General features: G+C 30.9%; 2 protein-coding genes across 3 annotated transcripts; one reads left to right on the top strand and one right to left on the bottom strand.

Annotated features, from left to right (window-relative positions):
* Window positions 1-18: 18 nt before the first annotated feature.
* LOC144855709 (sortilin-like) lies at window positions 19-11,221 on the top strand. Of its 2 annotated transcripts, none has more exons than XM_078713627.1 (21): window positions 19-352; window positions 588-650; window positions 896-960; window positions 1,132-1,231; window positions 1,456-1,629; window positions 1,923-2,061; window positions 2,172-2,234; window positions 2,322-2,392; window positions 3,034-3,117; window positions 3,511-3,571; window positions 3,749-3,822; window positions 4,043-4,219; window positions 4,476-4,581; window positions 4,994-5,159; window positions 5,475-5,659; window positions 6,101-6,287; window positions 7,315-7,431; window positions 7,759-7,864; window positions 7,981-8,099; window positions 8,477-8,591; window positions 8,957-11,221. In XM_078713627.1, exons 1-21 carry the CDS (start codon window positions 26-28, stop codon window positions 8,969-8,971), a joined length of 2,514 nt encoding a protein of 837 aa, XP_078569753.1. In that variant the 5' UTR covers window positions 19-25; the 3' UTR covers window positions 8,972-11,221. The 2 variants fall into 2 exon arrangements, with proteins under 2 accessions (XP_078569753.1, XP_078569752.1); XM_078713626.1 differs by having other exon boundaries at window positions 2,322-2,398.
* Window positions 11,222-14,071: 2,850 nt separating this feature from the next.
* Window positions 14,072-15,256, bottom strand: LOC144856172 (uncharacterized). Its single transcript, XM_078714130.1, has one exon. It carries the CDS (start codon window positions 15,254-15,256, stop codon window positions 14,072-14,074), a length of 1,185 nt encoding a protein of 394 aa, XP_078570256.1.
* Window positions 15,257-17,425: the final 2,169 nt, after the last annotated feature.

Below are 17,425 nucleotides of genomic sequence, written 5' to 3'. Positions count from 1 at the left end.
GAACCGTGAAGAAGGAAACAGGAAAATGGCTACAGTTTATTCCCGTACGTGGATTTTTAGTCTTAGGTTTAGCATGTTTATTTATGTTTGGCTATTGCTGAATACAGTTTCTGCATTAACATACCAAAGTGAACAACAACTAGACCTCATACATAAAATAACAAATGTACCAGTAGTAAAATTCGATCAGTCGCTCACCATTGGCATAGGCCCAGGCCCAGGCCCGAACGAATCGCAGTTTGTCAAAGTAAACAAACGGAGCTCAGGCCGGCGATCAAGGCGAACAACAGATGGTTCTTGTGAGCCTGTGACGGCTGGTGAGAAAGCTAAGCTATCAAAAAAGCAATCAAATGTAAGTAATAAAATAATAAAATAAAACATATTACCATGAATTATAAATATCCAGATGTGAAATGGTAATGTGAGCGTTTCTTTGTCGAACCAGTTTCCAATAAATCAATAATTTTTACGGCATAAAAATCAATAAATTATTATTTATGCTGTCAGTGTATTTATATAATAAAACTATTTGTTGTGTTTTATGTTATTATTTACTCTCAATCATGTTCTAAATTTCCTTTTTTCAGTTTACATTCGGTGGCGATTCCAATTTTAATCTCGCACTTGTGTGGTTGGGAGAAGATGGAAAGGTAAGTCAACCAAGACTATGAAAATAAATAATAACAAAATGACAAGATAATTAGTATTAATTAGATATTGACGTTATTCTCAATATTGTGTTGGTTAATTATGTTATGCTTCAATAATTTTCAACAATTTAAAAAATTTTTTTATGGTAAATGTGTTGCCTATAATTTCAATAATTGGAAATCTAGTTATTGTTTGTTTACTAATATCTATATATTTTTTAAAACTGAGCTTGATTAATTTACAGGAGTTACTAGCCTTAACGACTATGGATTTTGGAATATTCGTTGGCCCCTCTAACTTGTGGATAAGGTAACTATTAAATTTAACATACAAACGCTTGCTCTATTTTACTTAAGGCGTCTTGAGACATGTATGAGCGAAAAATTGGACAAAACTTCCTCTATTCAGTTAGCGACTCATGGAAATATTTTGATTTTTATTAATATTATGTTATGTGTATTTTTTTTTCATCTTTCTTAGCAATGATTTTGGAAGGACATTTATCAACAAGAACAATGAGATAAAGAATGCAATTATACGAGCAGACTTTGGAATCAACAAGAGTCCAGATCCAAGAAAAGTAAAGCTCTGTTCACACTATCAATCTTTATGTGACAAAAAATGTGATGTGCCTATATATGGAGATGATGATGTCATATCACTACCATATTTGTGAACATCATACTTTTAAGAGCTTAAGATCACAAATCAATTTAGCATTTATTCTTTATAAAATAAAAATCATGATTTTAATTACACAGAATTAAACCTCAGGAATGAAACATTTTTTATTTTTTTTTGTAGATCATTTTCGTTGGTTTTGTGGGTGAAGACTTTAGCAAGACAGAACTTTTCATCACTGAAAATTCAGGAGAAGATTTTGTGCAACCCAAATTACTACAGTTTTACATTGATGGACCTTTGATATTCCATCCACACAATAGTGACTATATTTTGGCTCACTCAAAAACTGATCAGGTATGAAATGCATATCTCAGTTGGTCTATTTGCTAAATTTGATTTTTATTTGTTGCTCATTCATAATATAGAATAATAATAAATGACACATGGTGGGAGCAAGAGGATAACCCTATAGCTCTACAGCTTTAACTGAAAATAAATTAAATATTCCTCATCATGTGGATCTCAGAAGACTGTTGGCTCGACAATAAAACAAAATTTAGTGGGTGGGGGAGTTTTATGTGACAGCAGAATTGTTTGAACTTATATATCAGGGTTAAAATGTTATTTTCTTGATGTGTTCTTTTCAGTACTCATTATGGCTATCAACTGATTTTGGCAAAAATTGGATTAAATTAGAGAGCTGGGTGACAGCTTTCCGGTGGGGAGAAAAGCGTGAAGATGATTACAATATTTATATTGTTATTGATAACAATAAAATGAAAGATGGTATGTAATTGATATAATAATTGTAATATATTAATTATTAGAAGACCAAAACAAATATTTATCTAGTTTTCTATAAATTATACTAATTTTGTTTATGTGTGAATTTTCAGAAACTTCTCTGGATTTAGTTTTAAAACGCAAACTTGGTGTCAGTAACAAACAAAGCTTTAAAGGTAAGAACATAATATTAGTGTAATATGTATTTTTGTCTAAGTTCCCTCTATAAATGGTGAATATTGCAAAATATCATTTTCTTGTAGTTATTCTGCCAAGTGTGCATACGTTTGGAGTACAAGATAAATTTCTATTTGCGTCTGTACAGGATGAATCGGTAACTGTACAAAATTCTTTTATTTTTCTACTTTAGTAATTTTAGTAATTTTATTGTATTTCTTGTTTCTCTCACTGAGAACCCAATTACAGTCTTTTAAGCCCTGTCTACACTATCAGACTTTATGTGACAAACAAATATGATGTGCCCATATATGGACATGATGATGTCATATCACTACCATATTTGGGTGTATCACTACTGTTATTGGGCACAACATTTGTGAAAACTTTAGACTCATATTCCATGTATTAATAATTTCATGTACAGTATAACACATATTTGATTAAAGCTGATATGATTACTATGTACACTTTAAAATAGCAATACACATATTGCCTGAATACTAATACAAAACATAACACAAACACTAAATTGACATCCAATGTGTAAACTAGCAAATGATTGTGGAACACACAATAGACAATATTGATTTGACTGTATCAATAAAAAGGGACAAGATATTAATTAATATTTCTAAATAATAGACAACTATTGTGATGTTTACAGTGATGTTTTAGTAGACAGACTATTATATGAACAGAAAAGAAACATGTTGGGTTTCTAATTAATTTTATCTATTTTAAAATAGTAAATGAAATGAATTTTGTTTGTAATATTTTGTTTATTTTTATCTAAAGAGTAAATCTCGAAGTCTTTACGTGTCAACAGATGATGGGGACAGTTGGAACAAAGCTGTTTTACCGAGCCTCAAAGCAGATATGGTAAAGATATTTACACTTTATATGTACATAATCTAACATTTTATATGTACAGTTGCAGATCTAAAACCATGTGTCTTGTAAACCTAATACTTACATTTCCTACCAGCAAATTCCAAAGATATGAACAAACAAAAAGAAAAAACTCTGAAAATGTTCACGAAACCACACAACTATTTGCCACACCAACTCCTTCTGTCCTTAAAAAGATTTAGAGGAATATAACGCAGATTGTTGTAAAGAATGATATACTGTATTGTAGCTTAAATGTGTCTGGTAAACCTAACATTTATATTACAACCACACAACTATTTGCCACGCCAACATCTTCCATAAAAAGATTTACAGAATTAGATATTGTATGTAGCATAAACAACTTGTTATTTTAAATTTCAGTTCTACTCTGTTCTTGATTCTACTGAAGGAATGATATTTGTTCATGTTGATGATGCAGGCAGTGAGTACAACCCATAATACCTTTGAAAAGATATACTGTGGGCGGCCATTTTAAGGAATCCCTATTATCTAAGATATCAATTCGCTGTTGACATATCTTAGTTAATGTAAATCAGAGTAATGTAATTTCAGTCTTTCCTTTGTAAATAAACAATACTGTATTTAACTTATTTGGTAGACAATGGATATGGTGAACTGTACACATCCGATGCTGATGGCCTTATATTTTCACAGTCATTGGACAGGCATTTGGTAAGTACATAGCACATAACATAGAAATAAAACAAATTTGTAACTGATTGGCAGACGTTGTGTCCCACCTAAAACTTACTTGTGGTTCTCATCTCCACTTTCATTGAAACAAACGCATCATTTATCATATTATCACAGCAAGAAATGTTTGCAATGTTTGAGTACCACAATTTTCATTCAACTGTTTTAATTTCAACTTATTCTGCTATTAATCTTTTAGTATCCAAATGGTGGAGACGTGACCGACTTTTACCGTGTGAGGTCGATTCGTGGAGTGTACTTAGCTAGTCAGATTTTACCAGATCAAAGCATCCGTACAAGAATTACGTTTAATCGCGGCGCTGAATGGAGAAACGTAATCAAACATTCTGACATCATTTGTAAAGAAGATGATGAAGTAAGATTGAATATAGAGTAATTCATTTTTTGTAAAATCTAAAATCTTGCAAAGCTAAGGCTTTTATAAAATACATGAGTATGTCAAATAATGGATGTTTATGTAAATGGGGGAATAACCTGCGACTTACAGCCTACTGGCTTAATTACGCACAGGTTGAATGGGTAGACTATTTTTATGAGTTGAAGATTGAATAGTCTTCTACGTATGTAGAATTTATTATTTCTAATTTTATTTCTATTGTATTTTGTTTCAGAGTTGTAACTTGCAAATTCACAATAAATACAGCATGTCTCAGGGAGTACCAATGGCGATGGGTCCGCTAAGTAACCCCAATGCAGTTGGGTTGATCTTAGTCCATGGTATGTACAACATAGCATATTAGTTTCAAAATAATGCTTGGAAAAAATTTATTAAAGAGGATTCCTAAATAATTTAATAAAGTAAAAAAGATAATTTAATAAAGTGAAAAAGAACAGTTTATCTTAAGCTCTGTCTACACTATCAAACTAGTTCGACAACAAAAATGTGATGTGCCCAAATATAGTAGTGATATACCCAAATATGGTAGTTATATCATGTCCATATTTCGGCACATCACATTTAGTCACCTAAAGTTTGATAGTGGAGATAAGGCTTAATAGTATTAATAATTAATATCACTATCATATTTGAGAATATCATTACCCTATTTGGGAACATCACACTATTTTGTCAAACTAGTTTGATAGTGTAGACAGAGCTTAATAATATTAATAATTAAATTGATGACAGGTCACCTTGGGACTGAACTGCATAAAAGTGAACCAGACGTGTACATAAGTGAAGATGGAGGGTACAGTTGGAACAAAGCACTAGATGGGCCACATCACTATGCGATTACCAACTATGGAGCGCTGATTGTTGCTGTACCACAGAAATCAAGCACTAACGTCATCAAGTAAATACAATTGTTATTATTTAAAGTTAGGTTTTTATGAGACATGCTTACCTTTTTTGGTGTTTTCTATGTCCATGGCTGACAACACATCAATGCGTAGGTCATAGTTCGTCACTATTTGAAAGCTCTCCGATACCAACATTACATCAACATACTAAACCACACATAGGAAACCTAGAAAAAAGACTAAATCTATTATACTAAGTTTATATCAACTCAAAAATTAAAAAGGCCAACTTTCAACCTCAAGTACGAAAGTACGCCAGATGAGAAAATGTTAAAATAAATCACTTAAACCTAACCACTTTTAAACAGATATTCTGTGGATGCTGGTCAGTGTTGGAATGAGTATGTATTTGCATCAGAGCCTATTGCTGTCACTGGCCTTCTACCAGAGCCTAACATTAAGTCACTGAATGTCAGCATATGGGGCTATGATATGGAGACAAGGATATGGAATGCTTACAGTATTAATTTTAAAGCAGTCTTGGAGAGTACTTGTAAGTTGTATACAAAGATATTTTTCAATATATATGATTGATATTATTATTATATTGAATATATATGATTGATGTACATATTGATCACTATGGTTATTATTTGTATGACACATAATAATAAGGGAATACAAAAACATAATTCCATTGTAATTATGTATCTACAACTGACTGTGTACGATACAAACTTGAACATGTGTGTGTCCTAACCAGTGAACCACAGACAATATTGATGGACGTGAAATTAACTGAATTTTTTCTTTTTATAATGCTACGCTTTTTGTTGTTTTTAGTCCGTTTATGTACATCTTTCTAAAGCTCTGTCTACACTATCACTACCGTATTTGGGCATATCAGTACCATATTTGGGCATATCACTACCATATTTGGGCATATCACTACCATATTATTATAGCTAGTTACTATTATTTTAAAACCTTACAGGTAACAGTGATGATTTTGAAACTTGGAAACCACATGAGAAAAACAGCAAAAAGGGATGTTTACTTGGCTACCTTGAAACATTTAGACGAATCAAACGTGGAGCGAGATGTTCTGTCGATATCAATTACGATCATCAAGTTTACCAAACGCAAGATCAATGCGAATGCACTCAAGATGACTATGAATGGTACAGTCCATTATACATTTTAAAGTGTCTACACATGAATGGTACAGTCCATCAGTACACACATTTAAGTTGCACCAATGCAAATAAATCTTTAAGATTCAATAGATCAACATAGGATTGGTCTTCCCCGCACAAACAAAAAATACACAAATGTTTATAAGTAATGCGATACTAAAAGTGAATCAGCTATGCTTTGAACATGGTCATTTTTTTTATGTGTTTGGTTACTGTTAGTGTCCACTCTACCATCGTGTACTCTACTGAGAAGAGCCAATAAGACTGAGCTTTAAGCCTAGGTGTCAATTATGTACTTTGTTTTTCTAACTAAACATATAATATTCTGAATACAATTGCTTACGGTATCTTAATCATATTTTCAATTCAATTCAAAGCAACATTTATTTTCTCCTTTCATATACAAAACAGATTTCAATGAACAATATATATGTAAACAAAATTTCGAAAGAAGAAGGTACACGCCCAGAAAGATGAAAAACACATCTTGTGGAGGACGTACCTATTACAGACACAGACAATGAAAATTAAAAAAAATATATAAATAAAAAATAAAATTGACCGAGGAAAAGTTAATATTTGGAAATAAGGTGACTTTTAAGTTTAGATAAAAATGATTTGCTAGAAACAGAGTTTAAGATGGGGAGTGGCAGATCGTTCCAAAAAGTGGGTCCGGAATACCTAATGTTGTGTTGAAAGTGGTTGGTTTTATGGTTTGGAATATTTAATTTTGAACAAATACGGGTATGATGATAATGAATTGAAGAATTTGGAGTGAACATGGAGCAGAGATGTTTGGGAAGGTTAGAATTAATAGAAAAAAAGATGAACGAGCCTTGTTGGGTTAGATTGATATCGGAGACTTTGAGAAGATTAAGCTTTGAAAAAAGATGAGACATATTAAGCCATCTCATTTGCTACAAAAATACCCAACTGAAGGATTTAAACCTAGATGTTCCACCCTTAAACTTTGCGTCAACTTATATCTTTTTTTATTTTGTTTGTATTACAGTGCTTTTGGGTTTAAACGAGAAGATGGACAAGGCCAGTGCAAACTTGACCCTCAATTTAAAAACAAAGTTATAGATATTTGTGTGAACCATGAGGAAGAGAAAGAAGTATCAACAGGGTATGACAGTTGTTATTTTTAAATATTAAATAAGCTTAGCAACTCCTTTGAGGGAGTGTGTTAAGCAACAAAATGTGATGTGCCCATATATGGAAACGATGATATCATATCACTACCTATTTGAGCATATCACTACCATATTTGGGCATGTCACACTTTTTTGGTATAAGAAGATATATTGGCGATACAAGCTTAAACTTTAATCGTGTTATAATAATTTTAGTCGGAAGAGATTGAAGATATTTTTTCAGAGGATAGTGTTAATTGAATAATAGTGTAATAATTCAGAAGGTAAAGATCTTCAACATTTTGTTTTTCTTCTTGCAGGTATAGATTGATACCTGGCGATAAATGTAATGGAGGTTTCAGACCAAAGACTAACTTATTAGACTTGCATGAGAATTGTGATGGAACACGACTCTCAACAGAAAATGTTAGTAGTATCTAGTTTGATTCGATCCCTTTCAATAAAATTATTTAAAAAAATTCTAATTTTTTGTAGAATGTACAATTTTTTTAATAAAATATTGTTATTTTTTATTTAAATAGTCTAAACATGGTGGCTTGAAAGTGTTTATTATTCTGTTGTTTGTCGTCATGGCAGCCATTGGTATTGGTTATGTGTATGTTAAAAGATATTCCATTGATCTTCCATGTTTTAAGACAAGGTTAGTAGCATAAAGTTATTCTCTACAAAATGTTAGTGCTGAAGCACTAGTGACGTAACGTAACCTACGCTAGAAAATGCTCTTCCAATAATTCTGTTTGCCCCCGTCTGTGTGAAATCAAACCTGCGATGTTTTGCAGCACTTTTGCGTCGTCGGTTCCCACTTGTGATTACGCAATACACTTTGCATCAATGCGTCGCTAGTGGGAACCATGCTTTATGGTCAAAATTTGTAATGCATTATTATAATAAAATAAATATATTTTTATTTTTGAATAGTGATTAGTATCTATTTATTATTGCTAATGTGTTACTATTATCCCCTCTCTAACTAACTGGTGTGTGCCCTCTGTGTGATTTATATCTCTATGGTTACAGAAACATCATGTATCGGTACTCCGAACTGTCACAGAAGGACGAGTTGGACAATGCATTGGACAAGGCTCTCAATCTGGATGAGGAATCACATGTCTACCATGATGAATCTGATGATGTAGGTATTCTTATCAACATATGCAGGCTTACATAAGCTTATTGTAAAACATATTTAATGTTATAAAGAACATTGTAATATTGTGTTTAAATGCTGCTTGCAATATGTCTATTATAAATACATTTATAATGTTATAGTGGAAAGACAAATAAGCACCGTTTGGTGGCATCTCGACACGTATGAAGGAACCTCTATGGGAGGTGACTGTTGTTGATGTATATGTAACATCTAGCCCACTGTTCTTTAAAACAGCTGTCACTGTATAAAGCATGAATCCATTATCTATTATAATACATTTATATTATGTTAATTTTAGAGAAGAATAAAATCAAACAATTTATATCTCTATTTGTATATTATTTTAGGATATGTTAACGTAACAAGAGAGAAGTTAATGCCATGGAGATGATTGCCAATCAGTTTGTTTTGTTTTATATATTTTGTATTTAAGTCTCACAAACCCAATGTAGTACTGTACGTAAGTTTTTTCAAGAAACACATTGATTTTTATTTCAAACTAGTCTTTTTTTTAGTACTTTTTGTAAATGTTTTTGTTTAATCAGATATCAGATAAAAATAAACTTTTATATTTCCTAGGACATTATTTCTGTTCCCAAAAATGTTTATTTTCAGAAACATAATTTGAGCACTTTTAAATTTGTTTACATTTTGAACACAGTTTTTGGCTGTTATATTAAAATATAATTTAATATTTTACCAATAAATAGTTGTAGATTAATTTATAACTAAGTTATTAGAGACTGATTTGTAAAATATTGAATTTAATCAGTTTTTTTTTTCTTCACAAAATTTGGAATAAATTAACTAAAATATTTAATAACACTGACCTTTACTAATAACACATTCCTTTACAAATTATATTTAAGTAATCGGAAAAATATCAAATTATAAATAATTAATATTTCACTTGATTGCCTTGCATGTACAATCAAAACATTTAAAATGAATTAGTACAGTGATTAAGCTTATGTGCAATTAAAACGTTTAAATATAGTAAAGTGATGAGGGAGATTTTGCAACGAATTAGACCTATAACCTATGACATCATATGGATGTACTAGCATTCACATATGTTTGGTTTGGAATTTGTTTTCAAGTTGTCTGACCCACTTTGGTCGATTCGTAGTCCAGGTAACAATCTTGGATTTTGTAATCAGACATGCATGTTTGAACCTTTTTTTGGGTGTACGGTTGACAACTTAGAAAAACGTCCTAGGTCCTAAATTGACAGCTCCCTATTGAACAATTTCAAAGGCAATATGTATTGTAACATTCTCATTTTTTGAATTAATTACCTATTTCATGTATAGTGTTTTATAACAAGTTACTAATTTATGGTTGTGGATATTTATTTAACTTAATAATTAGGATGATGAGGAATAGATATAGAGTTATTATATTATTATAGGTTAGTATTTGTTTACTCCACATGATCACCAACGACGCCAAATTTTCAAATAGGTAAAAGAATTAGATGAATGGTGTTAAATATCACATTATTTGTACCACTTTGTTTTTACTTTCATTTTAAGTTATTAGTATAATTTACCTTAGACACATTATTTAAGTTTTGTTTACTGTTCATTAGGAAACACTATTCTTTTCTATACTTATGCAACTCTGAACATAATATTAATGTTTTTTCCAAACTATTATTTCACAAACACTGCCCTCTAAATATATGATGTTGTAATTTGAGGAATGAAATGTTTGTGTATTTTCACCATGATTGTGTCATACCTTACTGTAAAAACAAAACTGTGTAAGCTTTTTTTTAATTCTTGAAATATCACGTTGTCTTCCATTTTAAAGTGAACATTTCTTTCTAGTTTCTATGCTAGTTATCTGTCATTATTTATTGATTTAAATATTTAGATCAAGTTAACTAAAAAGTATAAAAATTATTTAAAAACAAGATATCGTTAAGTTGGAGAGCATTTTTCTTTTTTTTATATAAATATAAGTATATTCATATCAAGGAAGGAAGAAAAAAATATGATTTATTAATGTTATTATTATGTGTATAGAAGAAATGATTTGACAAATGTATATAGTTAAGAGTATTTATACAATGTGAGGCATTATTCAATTTATTGATTGCATATAGCCATGCTAAGTGCGAGGATACAAAAACAAATCTTTTATTTGGAAAATATCGATTATAACTTTTTATTTATTACCTCAGTTTACTATTGTTTTTAGATGTTTCCATATTTTGTTTAGAATTATACATATTTTAAATATTACACTACACAGAATATTAAGTATATTATTCTAAAATGTAATTAAATGTTTTCATTTATTTTTGACTTGTCTAAACAAATACATTAAACTAAAATATTTCTAAGTTTAATAATATTTGTTTTAGATAATTTCTGACGCAAAAGTCGTTATAAAATGTACTACACAAATATTGGATGGAGTTGATATTTATATTTAAACACAATTTTTGCAGTCAAAGAATATTAAACATGTTATCACTTTTACTTATTATAATACTTGTACCATTCCATGAGTTATCATAACTTGATATGCACTATTACTTTATTCTTTTAGCAATTATTTAATGTCACTATTAAAATCTGCAATTAAATTTCGCTTTAAACCATTTTGTTATGTTGTATTGTGCATGTTATTTAAGTAAATACGGCTTTGACGACGCAGAAGTTAAACGCGCGTATAAAATGATGAGCATGCGCGTAAAGTTTGCGTAAAAAGTCGAGTAGCGCGTCGTGAAACGAGCGACTCCCTATCGCGTCAACCAATGTCGTTACGACGCGAAAAGCAAATGCGTTACGTGATATCCGAATCAGTGAATACCAAATATAAATAACACATTAAAAGAAAGAAGCTTGTTATTCATAATTTCGTTGACCTGATAGTTTAATTCCGTTTTTAGTAAGCCATGTCACACTCGCTTTAACTTAGAATGTTTATCAATATCGTAGATAAAATAGCAAAAGGTTTGCTCTTTAAATCATTGTGTGCTTTTACAGTTTCCGACATCTTACGCATGTTTACGATAAAAGATACCTAAAAGGACACTTAAGACATCAACAAGTCCCCGTTACATAATGCTAATAATCTACTTCAAGAGGCCTAGCCAATCTGGACGATGCGTTGATGTTTTTGTTGCCAATCTAAAATAGATAATGTTACGTAAAGGCCAACACTATTAATTTATCGTATAGTCCATTTACCGAAGAAAGGTATTTTGCAAACATTAACAGCAAACAATGGCCAATATACTGAATTGGTTTAGTATAAATTAGGACACATTTATTGAAAGCAATTACGTATAAAATGCAACAATTTAGAACGCATAAAGTAATTGTGTCTAAATTGATATAGCTAAATATAAATGAAAACATAAAGAACTATGATGAGCATTGTACAGAAAATTACAGTAGTACTATAACTACAAACCACCTTGAATTCGCAATGACTGGACAACATGTAGGTTTAAATAAAGTCGGCGGTTCAGTAAACAACACACGGTATAAACTATAGAATTTTATATACTCTATAAAAATGTTATAATGTTAAAATCGACGCGTGCGTACATAAGTCGTGTCGGTTTCATCCGTTTATGAAAGCGCGCGATTTTAAATGTGTCGAGCGCGTAAGCACTGAAGAAAATAATTTTGTATTTCAATTGACGAATTCAGCGTGTGGAATGTTACAGATGTGTTTGGGATACAACCTATACCTACCGACTCTTCCGTATTTATAAACACATACACATATAGCAATCAACATAATTAAGGTAAATACAATTAGTATCTATATCGTGATTTTGATCGCGATGGTCATGATACGTTCATTTGTTGTTAACATTTCCATTCCAGAATAATATCAAATTATGTAATGACATTTCGAAACGGTTTAATGATTTGTAGTCGACAAATGCTCATTAAACGGCATATAAGGTTACACTGATATCAAAAAGGTACAACTGTAGTATGAAGTGAATTAAAAGACAGTCATAATTAACTACAATGTACCGGTTGTTAAGCAGACTTTGTGGAGCAGACGTCTTGTGGACGCATTTATGCCAAAATTGCTATATTCTCTCAAATACTAAAATATAACAAATATTATAAGTCCAAAAATGACAATGTTGTTGGTATCAATGGCTGAATCAAAATGGAGATAGTAATAATAAGTAAAACAGCCAGAAATAAGTGGCAATCTTCCTGAAGACAATTCGTCAAGGCTAGCGTTTAAATAATTCATTGGTTAAACCAGAGCCATCTTTTACCTGTCTGAAGATAATAAATAATAATTTTTTGTATAATTATCAAATACATAGTTAAAATAGTTTGTAATTGTTCTTTAAAATAATAAATTGGTTTTTTTTTGTTACTCAATTTACCGGTTTATTTGTGTGTTTCTTAACTTTGCAACAAATTACATTAATTTGTTAACATTAGTCTGTTTTTATTTTATTGAAAACATTTCTTTAAAGTACAAATCTTTATTGATGATCAAAGTAATTTGCATTATTCGTAAAAAAATATTTTGAATAGAATGTTTCGTATAAGTGTTTGTTGACATACGAGTAATAGAAACATTTAGTGATTCTATTTCGAGAAAATATTTTTTTTTAGATTGTATTGGTAATAATTATGTTTCAAAATAACAGAATAAACTAGGGAGATTCCCTGATTCACTGATGACATCATAATGTCATTTCACACTGTTGAAATAATAACAATAATAATGTATTATTTTTACAACAGATATTGTTCTACCTTTTGCTTTGTTGATTTATCGCCATTATTATTGCCTAATGTAAACACAATGTACAATTATGAAGATATAGAAAACATCAATTTGTTGTTCTAATGTTCTCTTTAATATTTGATAGTATACATATTTACCTTACAACAGATAATTTGCTTTTAGCAATAATATTTATTCACGTCGACTTACAACTAATCTTTAGTCTTTTTTTAGCGTATTGAAAAGACTAAATTTCCGAGTTTAATCCCGGTTGTATTTTTATTATATTTTGAGTATAGTTTTTTTTCTCTACTGCTGGTTGGTTGATTCTTCTTTACTTTTAAAATACAAAGTACGGCAAGCTTTACAATAATATTCAGCGAAACAATTCAACAACTACAACGTATTAACGAATTTTGAGCTTCACTATTTTTATCATAGTTTTTTTTATAACAAACGCCTACAAAACGCTAGTCTTTGTCAATACGTTTCTTTCTTTTATAACAAACACAATTTTTCAAACAACATTAAATAATTTAATATAGCGCTATATACAGTATTATATATATATAATAATAATTTATATTTATAAATCTAAACAGATATATTAAACTATGTTTTTGATAACAAAACAATTATGGTCACATGATTAGTGCGTAACGGATGGCCAAATACGTACTTATTCAGCGCATATAAGGACATGTACTTAAATATATATATATTAAAATATCTTTTTATAAGGTATCACATGTTGGATGTGTATCATTGTATGCATCTTCTGAAAGATGACAAACCGTTGCTGAAGAATCGTCGCATATCGCTGAATCGTGAAGTTTTCTTACGTGTTTCTTTAGGTCAAAATTTCTACAAAAACCCTTATTACATATATTACAAGTGAACGGCTTCTTTTCGTTGTGGGTGTGCATGTGAAACGTGAGATTGTAAGCCTGGTGGAAAGCCTTTTTACACACACCGCATTTGAATTGTTTTTCACCGCTGTGTGTCAGTTTGTGGTTCTTATAGTTGCCTTTCTGATGGAAACCTTTGCCACAAAACTCACAAACGAACGGTTTGTAGTTAGCGTGGATACGCATGTGGGTATTTAACGTTGAACTTCTGTTAAACGCTTTTGAACAAATACGACATTTATGAGGTTTTTCGTTGGTGTGTATAATCTTGTGTCGACACAGTGTACTCGCCTGTCGAAATCCCTTTCCGCATATTTTACAGACGAACGGCCTAGCTCCCGTATGCACTGGCATATGCCTGGTTAAGTTATAATGCGCGTTGAACACTTTTCCACATTCTGGACAAGGAAAATGTTTCGATTTCTTGTCTTGTTTCTTCTCTTTTTCCTTTCTATCTTCCAGAACTCTTTTCTGACTTGGTGATTCTTTTTCTTGGTACGCATTCGCTAAATCTGAGAGACTTGATGATGATTGGGGTGAAGTTGGGAAATATGATGTTTGAGTTTCTGGGAGAGGAAACGAATTTAAACGTTGCATGCTTGCGAATCTGAAATCATTGTAAGATTTTGCCATCTTCATTTTTAACGAAATGTCCGTGTTTTGAAGATTTCTCGGTTGGTGTTTGATTCCTAGATGTACAGCGAGTGGTTTGACAACTTGACGAGTGTTCGTGTCAACTAGCACAGGTACTGGATAGGAGACAAACCCCATTGAACTGGACTGGTGTTGAGAAAACCCGCCTGTTCCGGGAGGTGAATATGCGCCATGATACGAGACGACACCATTCGAGCAGCCTAATGTTCTTGGTCCAAAATGACCAGTACGTGCTAACGGGTTCCTTGTCAGTAAATGTGATAAAGAATTGGTATTTTTATTGTCGCTTTCTTTCTTCGTTTCTCCGTTAATGATACGATCAATCGAAAAGGAGAGCTTGGTTTTTACAGCAGCCATGTTTAACGATGATTGTTCAGATATGTGATACTATGTATTCTGTATGATAGCAAGACGCATTATCCGAAGCTACCGCTAACAGCAAAATTGACCTATAAATACAAATAAAATTATTTAATAAATATATGTATATACTGAATAGATTTTTGGAATTGAATAAACATTGATTATATATTTTACAAAATAATAACGTATTTTTAAAACTAGAAGAACATATAGCAAATCGCCTGAAAATAAAAAGCAAACGAACATTACAAACACATTATTTCGTTTAATATTTTTAATAAATAATTTAATATTTAGTTGATTAATTTTCTGCTAATTTTAAATCTTAGTGAAGCAAATATTTTATTCACTAACACTTTTAATTCTACAAATAATTTTATTTTCTATTGTAAAAATGCTTATTCGTTTGAGTTACCGTTATTACTATACAATTTAAAATTCACTAGTAGTTTTCTACAATACACGTACGCAGAAAGTAATAAAATAAAATATAAAAAAAATAAAAGAAGTACCCACCTTTGATGTTTGAATTATAATTTGACGACCAAACTAAAATATGGATGACTCCGAATTGAAGATAAGAACGTTTACAATGACACACTCACATTCAGTTCTAAGACACAGTTGCAGTCAGTTTTCATTTATGTTACCAATAAGCAAAAATATCATTCTCCGGTAGCCAATCACATTGCAGGAAAATGATGACGGTTGCTACGCGTTGTACGACGCGCATATCAGAGTGAGGAGAGAGAGTGGCTGTAGTGATGTGAATTACGACGGATATAGCTCATGCATTCTGAACATAATGAGACTTGATGATCATTTAGTCAAAGTGTTAGGTTAAATTGTTCAATACAAAGTTTCTACTAATCCGTGCTATCTGACAAAAGCTTAAACCTACATTAAATTGACTGACATTTCATTGAGTTAGAAAACTCAATGAAAACAATAGATGAGCATAGTTGGATTTGGAAGAAAGACTGCGGGGAGCAGAGTCTTAACGAATCGTCAACAATTAGTACAATTTAAGGCCTTTCAGTTATACCATTTGGGAGGAGCATTGAAAACAATTTGTTTACATGCTATTGAAGACAGCGTATGAACCTCATTAAACGGTGTCAACGGAGAAAGAGGCCTAATGAGTCTAGTTTCACAAATTATGACAAGTTTTGTCCGAGTTTAAAACCCGTGAAATGGCATAAAGAAGTTATGGTGAACTTTACAACAGGCTGGTGAACCAATCCAACGTGTATACAAGGCGATTGTATGCATTTATTACCAAAGGTGTCACAACTAAAATTGCCACTAATAGCTTATAATTATCTAGTTTAATGTAAGTAAAGATTTTAAAAAGGTACACGATGTTTCCCAGAAAGAACACTTTGATTAAAATACTAACGGGTTTATAATCATCAAGAACTAAAAACAAACCAAGTCTCAGTGTTAAAGTGGTATCTTGGTGCAAACAAAAATATTCTGGAAATGGATTTCAAAATAAAAGAAAATGTGCTGTTAATTCTCCTTAAACATACAGAAAAATATATAGACCTTAATCTTATTTCTTTACTCAAACATTAAAAACACACATACAACATACGACATAATTATGCACAAACATAACTTTGTAACCAGGTAATAATACGGTAAAGGTTATTTTGATATTCCTAGGCCCAAGTTAAGACTCAGTTGATATTCTTACGGTATAAGACTAGAACTAAATCTCGAACTAAATTAAGCTCAGACTATATTAATATTCTTAAGTTAAGCCTGGTACTAAATATCGAACTAAATTAAGTACAAACTAAATTAATATTCTTAATGTAAGTCTAGTACTAAATCTCGAACTAAATTAAGTACATACTAAATTAATATTCTTAATGTAAGCCTAGTACTAAATCTCGAACTAAATTATGTAAAGACTATATTAATATTCTTAAGTTATGCCTAGTACTAAATCTAGAACTAAATTAAGTACAGACTAATTTAATATTCTTAAGTTGAGCCTAGTACTAAATATCGAACTAAATTAAGTACAGACTAAATTAATATTCTTAAGGTAAGCCTAGTACTAAATCTCCAACTAAATTAAGTACAGACTAAATTAATATTCTCAAAGCAATAGTGCTAACTCTTTTTATTGATTAGTTGCTAATGATTGTAGCA

This window comes from Antedon bifida, chromosome 11, assembly GCF_963402885.1.
Source record: "Antedon bifida chromosome 11, ecAntBifi1.1, whole genome shotgun sequence".
NCBI classification, from domain to species: domain Eukaryota; kingdom Metazoa; phylum Echinodermata; class Crinoidea; order Comatulida; family Antedonidae; genus Antedon; species Antedon bifida.
This window is presented reverse-complemented; position numbering and strand designations above follow the sequence as displayed.

Bases quoted from the DNA above. Each gene is read 5' to 3' on its own strand.
- LOC144855709 (XM_078713626.1), top strand. From the start codon at position 26: ATGGCTACAGTTTATTCCCGTACGTGGATTTTTAGTCTTAGGTTTAGC. The intron at 3,572-3,748 runs GTGAGTACAACC...CTTATTTGGTAG, and splicing joins TCATGTTGATGATGCAGGCA to ACAATGGATATGGTGAACTG. The intron at 6,288-7,314 runs GTACAGTCCATT...TTTGTATTACAG, and splicing joins ACTCAAGATGACTATGAATG to TGCTTTTGGGTTTAAACGAG.
- LOC144856172 (XM_078714130.1), bottom strand. From the start codon at position 15,256: ATGGCTGCTGTAAAAACCAAGCTCTCCTTTTCGATTGATCGTATCATT.